At 35.3% G+C, this 19,986-nt stretch overlaps 1 protein-coding gene across 42 annotated transcripts in view; it reads left to right on the forward strand.

Annotated features, from left to right (window-relative positions):
• Positions 1-19,986, forward strand: part of RIMS2 (regulating synaptic membrane exocytosis 2) — a 496,337-nt gene that overhangs the window by 381,528 nt on the left and 94,823 nt on the right. For 10 of the 42 annotated variants that reach the window (XM_075728355.1, XM_075728363.1, XM_075728352.1 and 7 more), the window contains one exon: positions 8,911-8,943. The exons of 25 other annotated variants lie outside the window; for them this stretch is intronic. In XM_075728355.1, coding sequence (XP_075584470.1) covers positions 8,911-8,943 — 33 coding nt within the window. Of the gene's footprint in view, positions 1-8,901; positions 8,944-18,888; positions 18,925-19,986 lie in introns of all 42 variants that reach the window. 7 more of the 42 variants (XM_075728349.1, XM_075728351.1, XM_075728348.1 and 4 more) reach the window with 4 other exon arrangements.

Raw genomic sequence — 19,986 nt, forward strand, 5'->3', positions numbered from 1 at the left:
GTGAATGGGAATTTTTCAGTTCCACGAATACTTAGGTTCAGTTTTGGGCTGCAAATTTCTCTGTATTGGGCATATTAGTTGTCTTGCTTACTCTAATAACAACACTTTTCCCAATCACATAAGTTAAAGTTTACAAGATTGGCCAATTGTGCCACCTCCTAAATCAATGCTGTAATCTCAGTTTTAGGCTCACGTACATGCTGATAATTTCCAAGTTTCTTATTGAAGCTCAACTATTGTACAGCTGAGAGTGCAAGAGTCAGAACTGAAGAAGAGCAGCAAAATCTGGATTGACTCTGTAACCTAGGAATTAGGGAACCTAGCTGCAAAAGGCCAGACCTGCAGTTGCATTTCCTGTTCCCTGACTTTTTAACGCATCAGAGGAATTTACAGGATAAAACAAGTACTGCTCATAAGAGTCAGGATCAGAATGTAATGTATCTTCTTTCCCAGCTGAGTGTTTTAACTATTGCATGACAGATTCAAAATAGAGTGTCTACAGATCTTCACTGTTGCGTTTCCAGGGCGAGTTCTGCAGAATAATGCCTCTGTCCAGGCTTTTCCCTTACATAGTAGCTAGGTAAAAACATTATCTGCATCTCCCTGCTGAGGTGGGCTTAGAACTGTGGTCTAGGCAGATGGCACACTCATAGTTATTAGCAATACTTGTTTAGTGCCACCTTCCCCATTTTTTAGAGATGGAACACGTATTTTTTTAGATGGCTGCTCTTGGGGCATTCTGAATTTTGAACATGAGTGAAATCTTGTAATGGTAAGACAAAAAACCCCACAGGTAGAAGAATAGAAATCAGAAACAAATATGGACATTAAAAAGTTGTCATTTTAGAAGTGTTTTGCATATTAAAATGATATTTATGTGACTTTTATCTATTTTTCCCTCTGGAACAGTACCACTGATCTCCAGTGCTGCAGGGAGTACACAGAATTGGTTGACAGCCACAGTCGCAATTGCCAAAGTCTAGAATAGACACAAAGTTGAGTGAAAATTGTGTTCTGCACTCTAGAGTTTTAGGTCTTTCTGTGAGGGCTGATGCCTGATAAGAGCATAAATTCTGCTCCAATTTATGAGTAATGTCTTCCGTGGAATGTTCACACAGGACAATTACACATGGGGCAGAAACATCTGAGGTGGTTCTGAACACTCTAAAATGGGCACCAAATAGTGCATACATATATTCCTAGGATGCTTTTCCAAACTGATTCTCTCTGTCAAAAAGCCCTAGGTACTGAAGTGGTAGAGGTGGAGGAGTACCAGTGAAACAAATCAATGCAGCTTCCAGGATTTGCATTACCTGCTAATGTGTGACACACTACTACATGTCCCCTGTAGACATCCCCATATCATTACAAACACTTAGTTCTAATTTTCAAGGCATAGCAGTCAGGACATCTGGAAGGAGGTGCCATAACACTATACTCACCCCTGGATGTTGAGGTATACTGGATCTGTGACCATGACCTACCAGTGATGTAGCCTGATGGAATCTACCTAAGGAAGCTTCAAATTCCTTGAAGCTTTCCAATATGGGATTTACCCTCTGCACAGGACTGTGCTTTCTTTCATCTGAGAATGCTTTAAATGTTCTCTTTGCTCAGAAAATAGCAAGGTGATACTAATACAACTTAGTCCCTGGCTACAGTTGGCAGTCTGCAGAGAGAAACAAGGAGGAATATGGGCACCTCGTATTGCTGTTACCCTGTTTTGATTGCCTTTTCATGCAAAGATTTTTCTGCTATAGCCTGTTATGGAAGCATGTCCCGTTTTTAATTTCAGTTTGTCTGTTAAGAATTTAACCTAACCAGTCACATGGAAATAGCCATGGCAGTATTATAGCCAAGAAAATCTGTGAGAAAAAATAGATATTGATTACATAAATACCTTGAGTGAAGAACTGAGACTGAGCAAATTGTGGTTAAAAACATAAATAGATAATAAAAATAACTCCAAATAACAGAAAAAATAACAGCAATACGATATCATGTGAAGCATTAATATTCAGGAAATATGCATGACTAGAAATGAGATTACTAAATCTGTTGGAGGACAATTTAAGGTCATTAAATAAAGTAGTAAAATGGTTCTTATGTTTCAGGCTTTTCAATGGAAGATGCTGATAAAATTCCTATTCCTGAATATCAGAAATCAACATGTTTTCTTAATAATGCCTGTAATCTCTAAGTTCTGAGGCAATTTGCAAAACTATTGTTCTGTATATTACAAAGAGTCAATTGTACTTATGCAAAGATTTTGAAGGATTGGAAGGGTAAAATTGCAGAATCATAAGTAAGCAGAGCATCAAAATTCAAGCCATGTCTTGAATGTGTGTGCCCTTCCTTTAGCTGATGTCAGCACTCTGTCAGAGAATACTGCATTCTCAGGACACCACCAAATCAAAGAGCATGTGGAATAGTTATTTGTTCCTATCTAATATTATTATCTACTATTATCTACTTTCAGCACCCCTGCCTCTGAGCTGTAATAAATGGCATATGAAAGAAAGTGAATAAAACTCTAGTACTCTAATCACATTTCCTTGGTCAGTGAAAGGCGGGGGTGGGGGGGGGAGAAAAGCACAGCATGCAAACATTTTTGCATGGTTTTGCATTTTTTTATGTGAGGCCTTAAGAGAAGAAGTTGGAAAAGAATTAGGCTATAGGTAGGGAATGTGTCCTGTACTGATAGAGATGAGGTTAGGCAAGATACTGTTTTTCTTAAAAAGCTATTATTTTCATCTAGTATCATCACTAGTCTCTCTTGAACCCATCAGGGTTATTTAAAGGCAGAAAGCACATAGTTTAGGGTACCAAGGCAGTGATACTCCTTTCTGTTCCCTGACAGTTGTTTTTGAAGTGCTCAATCAGTCTCACTATCCAAAGTTTTGGAAACTGCATGCCATCTAGCAAACTGTGTCTCCATCTAACCATGATACAGGTATCACAGAAACTACCTTCATGAGATAGCAAAGGAAACACTATTGGTTTTCCCCTACTTGGAGACTTTCCTTCTGCTTGGAGACAGTAGATTTGATGGTTATTATCTGGAAACATCCTGTAATGGTTTCATTATTTTTGCCTGTTGAGAAGATCGCAGTGTCATCAAATATCTAACCTTTGCCACAGACACTTTTAATTTCTAAGCAACAGTTGAAGAACAGAACCATGGGAAAGTGCTGACATTTTTTAATATGTTTGACCTAAAGGAGACAGAATAGTTGAAATGGATTTATACATCTCAGAATGGAATGAAGTAAAAATGGAGTGTCCTTGTAATTATCTGGGGGAAAGCTGTATTTCTTTAATATAGTACTAAAAGTTATAGAGGAATCATAACAATGGTAAGTTAAATTCATCAGAAAATACAGAGGTAATGCTTACAAATGGCAAGACTTTATAGATTGGCTTTCAATTTGAATAGCATCATGGCTTGTTTTATTCATGGAACATTTATGTCTATCTCCTGGGTGGAACTATTCCTTGACTGTACATAGACAAAGCCTTTCAGAAATAATTTTAATGTGACTATAACTTTGTAGTTTATCTATTGCCATGGAATCAGTTGAAGTAGTAAAACAGTAGTAAAAAAGCATTCAAAACAAAGTGGTGGTTATTTTAAAATAAGTTTGTAGTCAGAAATGAAAGTTTGATAGATTGAAAATGATAAAAGGGAGATATGGTTAGAAATGGGGAATGAATGAGGCTTGAAAAGATAAAGTAATGAAAGGACAGAGAGAGAGAGAGAGAGAGGAGAGCACACTAGTACTTCATATAAATGACATCATGAGCATTGGAAAAATCAAAAATTATGGTTAAAGAAGGCAGCTGGTATAAGATTACCAGCTTGTGAAAAGGAGAGGAGCAGAGTGGAGTCATGGACTAGTTAATGGTTGCTGAAGAGGAAAAGTGAGTGGGCAGTAGAACAGTTTTCAAAAGAAATGAGCTGGGAAAGGAAGAAGTTAAAGTCCATGGTCCTGATGCAAGTTTCAGTGTGCTGTGGATGGGCTGGGGAAGAAGGTACAGAAAAGGATCTTATGAGGATTCTGTGGAATCTGAAAAGCAGTGAAGTGGGTGGAAGTTGCAAAAAGAGCTACATGTTGAATCTGTTAGGATCTTTTAACCTGTGACAAGTGAGAAGTAATGTAGATTGAATATATGGCATGACTAATTGTTTTCTTGAAAAGAATGAGTGTTTGCACACTTTCCAGGGACTCTTCTTGCAACTAATATATGCTGTATTTAAAACACATAGTCCTTTCATGTATTTTCTTATTTTAATCTTTGCTTTAATTTTTTTCCTATACCACTTCAAAAGACAACATGCCTAGTCTATACCAAAGTAACAAAGAATTGGATTAAAAAGAAAAAATGGGACTCTGTGGATGGGAATTGCAGTCCCAGTGTGAGTAGGGCACAGATATAGTCAAATATTGCACGTCAGTGTCCTAGTCAAATTGCATTAATTCAGAATATAATTGTAATTTATGGTGGATCACAAATAGTGAGGTGGCCTGAAAATGTCTATCAAACCACACACATTTTTGTATATATCCTTTTACTGCTTTTTCATGTTTTGGAGACCATTCCTGCAGTCTTAACTATGTGGTCTGCTGGACAGTCTGGTTCTGTAGGTGGCAAAACTTCTTGACATCACTAGGACGAGAACAGATTTAGAATAGGGAGATATCGGATTTAGGATAGCTGATCTATCCTTTATTGACAATAGAGAGTGTATTTCTATCTATGCTGTTAGGTATCTTTTCTGAAGTGGTATTGATGTTTGACTACCTAAATCACCTAACTTATTAGTGAGATTTATTATCTTTTCAGGATTTATGGTACTTCAAATCCAATGTGTACCTATAGTGCATTAATATTTTGAAATGTTACTATTTTATCTTTTTTGCCCTTATAAAATTATAATGTGAACTTTATTTGGAGAAACAAAATCATAAAAGCGCTCTCTCTGAATTCCTTATTTATTTTATCTCTTGAGACTTATGAAAAAGTAATTCAGTCTACATGATTTCGTTTGATTTACAGAGTTCATGCTACTGAGAATATTTAAGCTTTCTTCTTGTGTGTTGTTTTCTACCTTCTCTATTATCCTTATCTTTGGGTAGGAATAACCCACATTTTCCATATTCTTACTGTCTTTACCTAGCATATATTATATATAAAGTATATTGTATATAGCATATATTATGTAATTGCAAAATTAAATGTATTGCTTCTGTCTTCCCTGTATTTTCTTTATCCTAGTTAGCCCTCTGCTTATATTTTTGAGGAAAAATGTCAATGTCAGCAACTGTCCAGTATACAGCTGTGATTTTGTGTATATGGATTTACACTTTAAGATAAAGAACTCACCTTTGACTAGTAGGGAATTACCTTGGTAAAAAAAAATTCAGAAGGAAATACAGGAAAATACAGAAAATACAGGAAGGGTAACTGGAAGATGTGGCTTAATGCTATTAAATATTAAGGAAAACTGATTTTATTCACACCTCAATGTAGTCAAATAGCCTTTCACTCTGAATCTTCTTTTAACAAATATTTCTGCTCTTAACTATTCTGCTGTCTACTCTTTCATCTGTGTCCTTAGCATTGCAGAGTTTGAATGGTGTCAGGGAACATCTTTCCTGAGAGTTAGATGCATTATGTCATTCTCCAGATTTAATCACATCCAGACTAATGACATATTTATGGAATATACGGACTCCATGGAACATTCCTATCTTAAACACTGCTCCATGTTTTGAGATTATGCCTATTTGATTGTGCTGTTGCACATCCTTTTTTGTGAAGAGGGTCCAGAAATGGCGCTTTCCAAATCTGGAAATCATGGAAATTTCTGAGATCATGTATGCAGTGAAAGATCTTTGTTTTTAAGGAGAAGAGAAAACTGAAATTAAGAGAACCCTTGAGGAAAAAAAAGAGTAACTTACATCTCTTTGTCCTATGCTGCTTTTAAAATTTCAGGTGGGCATGTTTGCTGTGTAAGGTTTCAAGAATGTTTTTTTGAACACTAAGTTCCTAAATACTTCTCTTTAACAAGTGACATTACTTACAATGAAAAGTTCTGTATCAAAGCATGATAAAATAGATGGTACTTACTTTGTTTTATTCAGACTTGCAGTACAATACCTGATTTTCATTTACCTTATAAGTTCATTCATTGAGAGTCTCATTTGTTTCTAAATCTGCGTATAATAGCCTTATATATACCACTCTCGTACGTCAAGATGAACAATTGCTCCAAATAAATGCCAGTTCCACAACAAAGCAATAACTATGCAAATGAAGACTGCCTATTGACATGATGTAAATTTAATAGAATTTTATTCCATGATTTTGTTCTCAGATTTTAATGTATTTCTATCAACAAAGATCTATTTTAGTGGATTACAAACTACAGAGCTGGAGAATTTTCGAAATACTGTTTGGGATTTATGGCATGGCTTCTTAATCAGGAGGAGACTGATTCACATAAGTGCTATTGTGTCTAAATTAATTGGTCTATTAGTACTTCCTTCTTATTGTTAATTGAAAGAAGCTGGTGCATTACCATGCCACAACTTCTACTAATTCATTAATATTTACAAAAATTGATACAAAAATATTATAAGCCATTTATCTCAGGAGATCAGATATCAGCTGAACAGGTATCCACAGGGAGAAGATACCTATTACCTTTTATTTTCCTCTCTGGCTTCTAATAGAACTATTCTTCTAATATATTTGATCAGTAAAAACTTAAAACTGAAAAATATTTGTAATTAAACATTTTTTTTTGTTTGCCACTTTGATGTGTAAATAATTAATGCAATTTTTAAAAAGTATTGGTACATGTGATTGATATGCAGCCAAATACTGGTCATTTGGTTCTAAAATCTTCAGAGGGAGCTTTCCTGGTATTCAGTTGTGTCCATGCTGACCCCACTGGCACTACAAGAATACTTTGCATTACGATAGGAGGCACATTCCTAATTTGGAAAGAATGTGATTCCAAACATGCTTTGAAAATTTCTTGAGAAGGATTTATCTTAATGCAGTATATATCTCAAAGCTATGCATTCTCATGGATATTAAAAATAATAAATGAAGTCTAAGGGGGTCATGATGGAGACTTTCTAATTATTTTTGACATAGTAGGAGTGCTTGCTTCAGGGCTACAGATATGTAATAGAAAACATTTTCAGAAAATTTTAAGTACTTTAGCTGGGGTTTGGTGGTGGTAATAATGATTTATTTATTTAACAGTTATAGCAATTGTAGCTACACTATATTGATATGACCTGTAACACACCAGGGAGAAGTAGACCTTTGTATTCGCTTATTTGTATTTCATCCTATGGACTCATTGTACTTGCCCAGATAAAAAGATATTTATATGCCATTACTTTTTTTAACATGTGAATACATAGCATCCTTTGTCAAAACTGTCAGCTGCTATGCTTTCATATTACATATCTCTTATATAGCACTTACGTGTGTTCATTCTGTAAGCAAATTTAATTGTCTAAAAACGCATTCTAAATATATATGTTACAAGCTGCTTGTGTTTACAACGAAGTTTGGGTACAGTCTTGGCATTTGACAGTAGATGAAAATTATAATCTGCTAGCTATAGAATAAAATTGTTTGACTATAGAACACAGTGGTTATCAGATGAAATTTAGTGTTGTCTCATCGATTTATATTGCTTATTCTAATTTTGCATTTTTCAATGGTATCTTGATATTAACTGTAAAATGTGGTAAAATTTTTGTGGTGTATGAACTTTTCTGGAATTCTTAATCTAACATCTGCAGTGTTAATGAATTATGAGAAATGCTTTGTGACTCATTAACAAACTGCAAGTTGAAATTAGATCAGGGCTTATAGATTTTTTTTTTTTATTTCTGATGTTTTTTGGAAAAATGCATTTGTTCTGCTGGTGATGGTAGCTTCACGGTTCTTTGTAATTGTTATTACTTTTCAAGATGAATTCCTCCCATTTTTTGCTACAAATATATTTTCAGTACAGAGAATGACACTGTCCCTCAGATGTTCTTCATGTCTGAAATGGCAGTGTGTTTTGAATGTGAATTAATAAAGTAAGTAATGAGATAGTTGCTTTGGCATTTAACTTGCATGCAGTTGCAATAACTTAGACTTCTGGGAGATGAGAGTAACATTTGATTCTGAAAAAGTATTTGCTGAATTGACCATGAGAGTTAATAGCTATACATTCTCTTTTCTCACATTCTGTATTTTGGTCTTAGTATATTGCCTTCGGCAGAGTGTTACAATAATGCAGTCCTTTCCAGAGTGTGTTATGTGGATTCTGAAATTCCTGAGCTTGTATGTCCTTTTGAAAAAAATCTGTTTTCCATTTTAGATATGTGAAGTTTGGTTCAGCATAAATTACAACAATTTAATAATTGAAAAATCTAATAATAGACTTCCCATTGGTGACGTTAAACTGAATGTTCAATACTTGAAAGAGAAAAATAATACTTGTGTTCAAGTAGATAATGTTCCAAAAAGTTGAACAGTCATGAAGTGTTTATGCTAGTTAACATACCTTTTACTATCCAGCTTTTTCTTCAGCTTCATTGCAAGGATTGACTTTGCTGTCAATGATAACTTTTGTTATTTCCTCAGCTCCTATACTAACCCTGTCTTTACTGTTCTTTTTCAACAACAGTAGTTTAACCACTTCTTCCTCAGCTTTCTTTTTCCTTCTGGTGTCTGTGCTATTTTTTTCCCCATTTACTAACTCTGCTCTGCAGACTTCTCTCTAAAACAATTTTTGGCCCTTTCCCTCAGTGTCAGTTTTAACCTTCTGAATACATCCTCTCACGCCCATCTCCTTTGTCTATGTCTGTACATTACACGATGTGATCACAGAAGAAGCGGAATCATCAAGGAGAAGAAACTCAGGTCTGTCTCTTCTACTGCTTTTCTCTGTGTTATTTTTTCCATTTTACCTTTCCTATAGATTTTATCACACCTCACCTCACATACTTTTCACTCTCTTTCCCCTCAATATATTTAAATATTAGCAAGCTGTAAGAATTTAAGTTCAAGATGCCTATGTAATTTTTATCACATATGAACTATGTACTCTACAAAAAGTGTTAAAAGGTAACTGACAACACGTGTGTTATACCTTAAGACTTTAAACTGATTTGATTTCTATCATATTAGTTCTTATTTCCCATCTCCATTATCTGTAAATTAGCCTTTAAGCTTCCAACTAGCACATGAAAACAATCTGTAATTTGTTTTATCTTTGCATTTGGAAACTGCTACAAAAATTATGGAAACTCTGATTAACTAGTTATTTTTCACCCTGGGGAGGATATAATTTGAGAACTGAATAATTTTAGTAAGTTAAATTTCATGCACTGGAATTTCAAACTTAGCTTCATTCAATAAAACCTATTTTGATTAGAAGTAGAGTTGTTAATGTTCAAAAGCTATTCTCTCATGCCAGAAAGTGTAAAACATAAGGTTATGATAACAAGAGGGAGTGAGAAATCAAAACATTGAAGGACCTCTAACTTAGCTGTGTCGTTCATGGCTTTTCTTTCATATTGTGCATTACCTGTGGTTTCATCTTTCATATTGAATTTTAATCTGCCATTTTATTGAATTTTTCATGTACTTTAGATTACTGGCAGAGAACTAATGTTTAGCAAGGCATCCTAGCTCTGAAAATGCAATAGCTGTTCACACTTCCCTGCTTGTTCAGTTGTGGTATGTCAGAACAACGACAAAACTCCCTATATTTAAGTTAACTAAATTCACCTATAAAATTTAAATTTTACAATTATTGTGTCAAAGCTCTAATTAATTCCCTGTGCCTCTGCTATTATCCCAACAAATTAGAGAAGCCACTTGGATGCCATTTAGCTTCTAAAATCTGAAGCAATTTTTGGGTACATTAACTGGTCCATTAAACTTAGGTGGTATTTAGTCAAACATTTTTGTCTTTTCTCTACTATGGCTGGCTCCTTCAGAACTCAGTTTTACCTTTGGTACTACTCTTGTCCTAATCAGAGTCAGAGATTATCTTTATGGAATCTTGCATATGTTGCTTGCTGTGGTTTTCACATTAAACAAATATCAATATAGAAATCACTTAAATTACAGGGGGAAAAAAGTTGACTATGGATAGACAAGACAACTGGTAGTGTGATCTGAATTCCATCTTCTGTTAATCACCACTATTAGAAACTAATAAATTATCCTGTAGAAAGACTGAGTTTACTTACCTTGTGCTTACGATCCATTCCCGGTTCCTGTGCAGTGATTCTGAATCTTTTTCATTACAAAAATGAAATTAGAGGATTGGGTGACCCATTTCCTATCTGTTCATAATAAAAGAAAAGGGAAATTGTGGACCTTTTTATTGAAGAATCTTCCTCTGAGTTGAATTTTGATTGAATCAAAATAATGAATCAAAATATTGAATCAGCCCATCTGATTCTTGGGGTTGGAAGAAATTAGACCTTAAAATGTTATCTAGTGTCTCAGAAAAACACATATTTTCATCACCTATATTTCCTGAACATATGTGAGAGGGCAGTACCTGTGTATTATTAACTTTTTTGGACTTCCCAATTCAAATGAACTTTTGCAAAACATTGTTAAGCTCACCAAAAATGTTAAGCAAATGTATTAGGTTGGTAAATTTAACTGTTTAGCATAGATATGCAAAAGCATGATCAGCATTGCAGTTGTAAAAGTTATTATTACTGCCCTTACACTCAGGAGCAATTAGTTCATTTTGAGCGTAGTAACATATTTTCAGATGTACATTTGTACATTGTACAGGTACTCTTCCATGTTTTACCTCAATGACAAAATAGCTTACACATTTCAGTACAAGGCATTTTGAGCAGCTGTGTGCACAGCTGAAACCAAGGGTGATATTTCGAAGGCATACCTTTAGAAGGAGATGTTTTCCCATTGTTTTAGAATTTGCTTTAAAAAGTGTGGAACTAGGATTATCCATTTACAGGTTTCATTAGGAAATGGTTTTCACAGTATTTACCATGCTACCAAACATTCACATGAATTAAAGGATTAGCTTTGATTTTAGGTGTTACTAGACCAAGAGGTGTTGTGAAAGCTAAGTATCTGAATATGTGAATATTGTATTGAAAGACAAATATTGCCATTTCCTCTCTCTGGATATTATAATCTTTAATGCAAAAATGAGAACATTGTATTCTCTGAAAAATAGCTAAATTTTTTTTTAAATTGAAAAGTCCTATGAGAGTGCATGCAAAGCTTATGCTGTATATTACAAGTACAAAAGCGAGTTCAGAAAGTTAACAAGCAATAATATTTTTATATAAATTTTGTTATCTGACAGCAGTACAACTTCATAGCATCCTTAATGACTAAACCCCGTTTTCCTTGGGTGAAGGAGGAGGTTTGCAATGCCAAGTTTTCACAATTTGTTTTTAAAACCATATTTTGGAAATAATTTAATATGTTTCATAGGATTTAAGTATTACGAAAACTGTTAGGAAGACATATGCCTCTTCACCTCTCTACATATTCAGTACAAGCAAAGGAAGTAAGCCCCTGCCTGCTGAAGAACTTCAATGATGAAGCAGACATCTTTCTTTTCATCAGTAAGATGGTTCAGACCAACCAGTTACAGTTGTGCCAACAATTACTTGCAATGGCAAGTAATACTTACTGTGGTCTTCAAACATATGAGGTACAGAAAAAATTCTTCAGCCTTGCAAAATTAATCCAGGCCTAGATGTGAGCTGACTCAAGTAACTATACCTAAAAATTGATCACCAAACTATGGAAAGGCCGATCCATGATAGTTTAAAGGCAGTCAGTGTACATGTAGCAGAAATAGTGCTGGCTAATTAATTCTCAGTTTATTCCAGGATGAGAAGGGGTGGAGTAGTGATGCCCGGTCATTGCTGCTTTCTAAGGAGGCAGACTGAAGTTAGAAGATGGAATAGTGGGGACAGCTCCATTTCTAAAGAGCCATGAAAGGCAGGGAAATAGAGATTCCAGTTTTTTTCTGCAACATCTGGAGCAAAACTCTCATGTTAAGAGCACATGAAGGATTGATTAGAGTTTTTGCTAACTTGAGAATGAAATTCAAACAGACAAGAACTTTGAAATGTTTCTTCCTGTGTTTTATCATTTTTATGGAAAATGATGTTTCTTTGTAATAACGTGATTGCTGGGGGTGAAGCCTACAAAAACTAAAAAACCCTATTAAAGATGGGTGAGCAAATTGGAAGAGCTTGTAGCCCTGGACAGTGAAGGGCCAAACAGTAGAAGGGTCTGGCGACAGGAGAAAGCAGGGGCAAAAAATTTGTATGATTGAGAGAGTTTAAGAGATCAACTGCAGTAGGAGACAAGGAGCACAATTATTTGGATTTGTTCTTATCTTACAGTATCATAAGAGGTTTTACAAACCTTCCAAAGTGAATCTACTGTGATATACTTACCCTTTATAAACCACATGACACCCCTCTATTTTTGACTTATTGCTATAGTCAGTATTCAGTTACACGCTTTTCCCTTTAAGACTAGGATGGTGCTTTGTTTTGTTTCCGTCTTTCTTATGTTGAAAAGAAATTTCTGGATGGAATTTGTAAAATTTTAGCACAAATATGATTTAATGTCTTGTGCATCTCTGAAGGCTTCTGTGATATTTCGTTTGACAGGCATGTTTAAAATATGGTGCTTTAGACTGTGACTGAGACATTTAAAGTGTCTAAATCTGTATTGGGTCAACAAAAACCAATGGGATAGATAAACTCCAAATTCAGTTTAAAGGTACTTAGCATGCTCATAGATGCTCGTAATTTTTATTAGAATTAAAATGAGAAGCCAAAGGCCTCAAAGTCCAACCCCAAAAAATAGCCATCTGTACTGAACCACATAAATAAAGGCTGATCTTCAGTCTGCTGAAGGAAAAAATAGTATAGGTTATATAATTAAAAAATGAGAGCATAATTGTGCAAAAGACAGAATAGCATTACGTATTTATTTTTTATCAGTAAAGGTTTGCTAGTTGAACTTGTAATTTTCCTGAATCTTGCATGCACACCACTGTTGTTTTTGTGTTCTTTGGTTAAATATGGTTAAATCTTTGACCATATTTCTGGTTATTGAGATGCTAATGAAGATGTCTTACATTCTTAGGATGGCTGAAGAATCTCTGTTAATAGCTCTTTGCTTTTATGGAAGCAGAGGCATAGTTATCATCAAGTGTTTGTGCCTATGTTTTGAAGTGGCTATATCAGAATGTGAAATATTCTGTGGTTGTATTGTGGAGTATACCAGTGGTGGGAACTCTGAGGAGTTTGCATGCTTGGCAAACAGGATGTTGGAGAGCTTAACAATAAGTCTGTGCTCAGGCTTTCATGAAGACAATGCAGAGTTTATGGCATGGCTGATCTGAATGGATTTTTATGAGTACAGAATGTAAGGGCCCACCGACCCCTCAGATATTTTTCTTTCACATTTTCAAAATCCTATTGCATATCATTCATACAGGGACGATGTGCCAGAATTCTTTGGAGAAGCAAAATGGGGTATTTTAGCTAATATTCATCTTACTGCTTCTTTCTTTCTTCCTTTTTCCATGTGGGTGCTCAGTATTTTTCAAAGGCCACCAAAATGTATGTACACCTTTGTATGAGGCAGCAAGAACAAGCATCACAGAGTACCCTGCAAAAATCACTTTGGAAAAGGATCTACACACCATAAAAAAAACCCTGGTCATAACCCTAACCATTACTTTAATAAACATGCAAAACAGAACTTCCCAGCTTGCTTCAAAAGCCCTTTGTCCTTTACCAGCTGCACTGATCTATCCCTAGTGATGAAGACCTGAGCTGACACTGTCAATTTATGAACCTGTGACTCTAGAGATTCTTTAACTTTCCGGCTTACATCACCACACCATCTTATTCAATTCTTTTACTAAGCAGTGCCATGTATTCTGCAAATAATCCAAAGTAACTTTGTTAACGTGGTTTAAGCATTGTGATAAAAATTTGTTTAATTGGTGAGAAATGTCCCCCGGGTTTCAGTTCTTTGTTTAGTGTGTTAAGTTGGAAGCCAAGAAGAAAAAAACCCTGCAAAACCATCAAGCAATTCTCAAACAGAAAACAGGAATGCAAAGGCATGCTCCCCCACTAGGAAGCTGGCTAACAGAAATTGTCTTCATTCTAGCATTCCCTTTTAAGGACAGTAATTGACACTTCAATCTCATTTAAACAGTAATATAAAAACCCTTAAACAACCTTTTTTTTTTTTTTTTTTTCTTCCACATTTCTGTAGGTGTCAGCCATATTCTTTTCATTCAGACTGTGATGTGGATCACAGACTTCTTGGAAAGGCCTTGCTTGCTGCAACAATAACTTTTTTATATTTGCCACACATTGATCATAAAGCCCTGGAGGGAAGTTCAGCAACCATTTATATCACATATCACCTCATATTTTGCTAGACCTGTAGCAGTTAGGCAGTTATATTTTATACACTGTAGGCAGACAGAATGCCAAAATTTAGAGCTAATTTCTGAGAGGTAGAATTGGAATTGAATGGCTCTGGAAATAGGAGGAAAGGTAATCCTTTGAGTGCCAGACCTTTAACTGACAAGTTTTGATGTTCAAAGCAAATAACTTTTAGATTTTGCTTTTAGGAGACAATTTTGTTTCCTTTGCCTGTTTTGACAAGAATATTGTTTCAGGGATTTTTTTTCAGTATAAAATTGATTTTCCTATATTCTCATAAATAGCATTTCAAGAGAAATCACTAGTAAGAAGTTTGGCTAGCATTTCTAAAAGTACTTGTCAAAAGTTAGGGTCCTATGTATACATTTGATTTTAAAATAAAATGTTATTTAATAATTAGCACTACTTTGAAAAATCAGACTCAATTTTCAATAAAGCATTTAAGTAAAGAAGCTAATTTATCCACTCTGTAAATACAATTGCTGGTCATATTGCTGATTTTAAGTGTTTGCAAATATGCAAAATAGAAGCATAAAACTTTTTATTTCATTGTCCTATCTTACACCTAAACTCAGAGATAAACAAGCAGTTCCATGTCTGTCTGTTGTAATAAGATGCACATCCTCCAGTGCTGGAGGCTGCGATTTCTTTCATTCAAAGCAAGAAAATCTAGGTTTATTTTAGGCCCCAGCCTGAGGTGAAGCAATTCTCTTTCTTCTGGATCCCAGGTGAAAGTTCTATTCAGAACCAGCTTGTTGAACTGATCCCTGCACAACTAAAAATCATTGCAGGAGAGACATTTCAAGAGAGAACCAGGATCTAACCTCAAGTTTGGGGCACTCAGCTGTGAGAGAAGTAAAAACCCCTGGGAGGAAGACTATTAAGCCCAGCACCTCCCAGTTGGAACCTTAAGGCTGCAGAATCAAGCTCCCCCTTATCCTCCCAAGGACGTCAGCAATTTTTGAGCAGTTGTTCAACACTGCCTTCAGTATCCATGGCTAGGGAGAAGTCCGCTATCCTGCTGCTTCTGTGGAACTGTTATTCTATTTGGACATGTAGAGAGAAGGTCATGTTCTGCTCCAAGGGACTTGGCGTCCCTGCTCCATGGGACTTCTTGGGGCGAGGTGGGTGAAGCCTGCTGGGGTGCTTTGGCCATGGCACTTCCAGGTTCCCATCAGAACAGCAGAGCTCATTGTGTTAAGGCATTTCCAAGAAAATACAGCTGGTCAAGGCTATTTTAGATAAGTTTTAGTTCTTGTTAAGTCCGTTCTTGTATGAGTCTCTTGATTAGAATTCTTTTCTGTTCATTTTATCTTCCAGATAAGTGTTAGATTGTTAGATACCTATTAACTATATTAGTACCTGTTAGAAAGAATAGACCATTACAAGACCAGGTGAACATGGCTGTGTCTACTATTTTATGAAATGTCAATGGTCATTATAATAGCAGTGTCAACTGTGATGGTGGAAGAAGGTTTTGAGAGAGGATCTTTCAGCATTTCAATCTCTCTATCCCTATAGTTCATCTCTATATTTCATGAATATACTTCAATATATCTGTATTCTGATTAAACTGAAAATATATAGGTTTTTTCTGTAATGTACAGAATGTGTCCTTCAGGAAAGCACTGATTTTTTTCCCAAATTGCTTAATTCTGAAAAACTTTAGTTCTTAAATTGAGATAATAACACCACAGGATACAGTATATGCTTTTCACTTTGTAAACCAAGGATAATTCAAGTGATGTAGAAAAATATTGGCTAATGTGATGATACTGAAGAAATCATGTAAACAGAAATAGACAAAGACTTTTAGGAATGACTGGTGACTTTGTCATTTTATATTATTTAGTCTGAGACCTTTTAGAATAATCTCATAGTGATTTAGTGGTTTTCAGCATTTTCAAGACATTAAGGCTCTTTGTAGCTTTTTTGATTTGAGCACCTAGTAACTGGGGGAACCAAAATCATTAATTACTTTAGTATCAACATTCTGAACCTGCTCTGAATTCTTTGAAGAGGTGATGACTAGGTCCATAGCTGCTGTGAAGATCTTTGCTGTTGAGAAGTTAGCATTGTTTTATTTGGTCAATGGACAATACCAATCTTGTTCAGTTCTGCTGCTTCCGACCCAAGTGAGATCTTTCTCAATTCAATCTTCTATTCTTTCTAGTGCTTCTTCATACAGCTCTTCACAATACAACTGAAATCCCAGTTTGGAGAGTAGGGTCCACTGTGCAGACCTTTCTTGTAAAAATCTAAAGGATTTATTTATTGTAGAGATTTGTAATAAATGTCACAGCACTTCAATTACACTTTTAAAATTCAAGAATCTGGAAGAATTTTATGCTTGCTGATACTACAGTATTCTTTTCTATAAGTCAGTTTGGAAATATTTTTCTATATACTTTTTAAACATGGAGCAAGAACAAGTGAAAGTTGCACAGGTTTCAATTTTCCCTTATTTTGACAACAGCTTTATTTAAAGACTCATGGTTGAAAGACATCCAGGCATATGGATGAATGGACTTCTAGGCATTTTAAAAAAAGAATTATCCTATATAGTATTAGATTTCTGTATTAAGATGATATTTCAGGCAAAGTAAAGATTTTTTTTCACCATGTGTATGAAATAACTTAGAAATGTCATCATTCTGCCTGAGCTCAAACACAAGGGTATTTTAATGACTCTTATTTCACTTTCATCTATTTTGCATTATGTTGAATCAGTGGTATTGCTATCAAATTGCTTTCTGCTTTAGAAAGTATTGAGGCAGTAGAAGACAGTGTTGTATTTTTAGCTTTTATATTGGTGACAGCAATTTAAAAAAAAAAAAAATCAAAACCTTGAAAAGCAAACACAACTATCTCTCTCTTTCTGCTATTTTCCTAGAAATATCCACAACCTACACAGATAATATAGGCCAGGCTAGCCAAAGGCCAAAGCAGAAGAATGCAAAAGGCCTTATTTATAAACTGTGTACAATATGGGGCAGGAAAGGTCAGGGAATAGGAGGGGTCTCAGGAACCCATTTGGTATCCACTGATTTCCAAAAGTGTAGGCTTATGACTTGCCATATCTGTTTCCCATTAATTTGCCTAACAATTCCACTAGGAATTACCAGCAGAAGAACAACCTTGATCACACACAGGATGGGATGCCAGATCCTATCAAAGTGTGGCGCATTATTTATGCTCTCTGCAGTAGCATATTTTTCTTTCTTACACTTCTACCTTGCCCCAGTACTTCTCTTTAAGTAGGACTTCATTCTCTGCTTTGATATCCATCTACAAAATGTTATTTCCTTAAAATATAACAGCTCTGTTTCTCTCTTTGGTCTGTGTACTATGAAGTAGATCATAATTTTGTGAGCAATCCTCAATAACCAGTAATTCTGGAAAAATATTTAATTCTAATAGTACGTACTATTTTTGGTTTGTAGCTTGGGGGTTGTTGCTCCATATTCATGGGATTGTTTTAATAGAATTTAATATCATTTTGGCTTACAGTAAGACAAAGAAACAGAGAGTCTGTTTAAAAGTTAATGCATTTCTAATTAAAGTAAATTTCATTTGACTTAAAATTCTTTCACATTAATTACCAAACTTGGATTTCAGAGTGCACTATTTATGGGCTGCCAAACTATTTGATAGGGATCCAATGTATTTTCATTTCTTTGCGACAGAGGAATGCCCTGAGCCATTTACAACCTTTGATATACATTCAGAATATTTGTTGGCATCAGTTAGCTAGATTTATGTGCACAGACTGGGTTCTGAGTATTCCTGTTAGTGTCTTTTGTTCTTCATAATTTTTCAACTCTAAGACAAACTACAGTAATATAATTATTAAACCTTTTAACCTGTAGAAGCTATGAGAATTGATTAATCCAATGAAGATTTAAAGTAATTACTGAAAACCATTCTGACACATTCAATTTCTATGCTTGAACCATTAGACTGCATATTGTGTGTGCATTGCGTAAAACATACAGCACAAGCAAATTTTTTGCTTTTATTTTTGTGTCATCTTATTCAAGGAAACTGTAAAGTAACTATGTCTGACACCTGCCTTGCTCTCTTTTGTGTTGAGTGTGTTAATGATTCTGGAAGTGCACAAAATACCCATGGGTTCCCTCCAGTAAGTCTTCAATACCAGTGCACAAATGTATACACTAGCACGCAATGAATATGCCTCTGGATGTAGAGCACCATACTTGGTTGGTTGACTAAACTCATCAAATTAAATTAATTTGGTGAGTTTTATTCATTTTTCCTTTTTAATGCATGATTTATATTGCTTTTATTATTATTTCTGCATTTTTTCTCTCCCCCTCTTTTTGTTTTACATATTGCTTTCATTTGTTTATAGAAGAAAAGAAAGCAGATCCAGACAATGGGGATACAGGTAGGGTGACTTATTCAAAATATTTTCATGTTTTTGCCCTTAAGTTCTTCGATCTATTCTGTTTAAGCAAATGTGTACCATAGAGTTGGATCACAATTTTGATGTATTTTGGGGATTTCAAAATAGACAGTAGGAAATGGAAACTAAGAAAGGGCTTTCCCAAATGTATTTCCTTTGCTTTAAGGGAGTCAAATAAGCTAAAGAAGGCTCTGATACACCTTAAGAGTTCTGTTCTGTCCTCACCACTGCAGGCACAGTGTGCTCACTTGCACACTGCCTTTTTCCTCCCTATTACAGGTTTCTGACTTCCAAAATATCAGTGTTTCTGTAGTCTCCTCATCACTAGTTTTCCGCAATGCCTGAGCTGCTGTGCCTCCCAGATTTTGTATCCTTCTTGTCCATGCCTATCCAAAACTAAGTCTGTCCTAATATTTTAAGAGAAACTCCACTCTACTTCCATACCCCAGGTTTCTGTGCCCCAGAAGCCCCACTGTACAGCAAATTCCTTAGAATCATAGAATCGTTTAGGTTGGAAAAGCCCTTTAAGATCATCAAGTCCAACCATTAACCCAACACTACCAAGTCCACCACTAAACCAATTAAGGACAGAGTAATAACTAATTTCAGGTTTCCTGGCTTGATCTCCAAACACATTACCATCACCAGCATCTATAGTAGCTAGAATAGTTTAATGATTCCCACTGGAGAAGGCAATGAAAGAAAGAATGAAAAAACACACCACTGAGCTGTTGTTATTTTTATTTTTTAAATAGGTAGGTTTGTCTTATGCTAAGCTGGGTGATAAGGCCATTTTGTTGTCCCTTTTGTCTCTGGTGTGGACCACAGGCTAGCAACTGAAGAGTCTTACCAAAGAGAGTAACAAGTATTTGGCCTGAAGAGCAAATAACAATCTTTAGCTCAAGGCTGAATTGAATGACTGCTTATCTCCTTGTAAAAATGTGACTCTATGAGCAGTTGAGGTCAGAAAAAGTTAGGTATTAACCACACTACTAATTACAGACCCTTAAAATTTTTCACATGAAACAAAGTGAAAACAAAGTT

Source organism: Pelecanus crispus, chromosome 2 (genome assembly GCF_030463565.1).
Source record: "Pelecanus crispus isolate bPelCri1 chromosome 2, bPelCri1.pri, whole genome shotgun sequence".
Taxonomy (NCBI): Eukaryota; Metazoa; Chordata; class Aves; order Pelecaniformes; family Pelecanidae; genus Pelecanus; species Pelecanus crispus.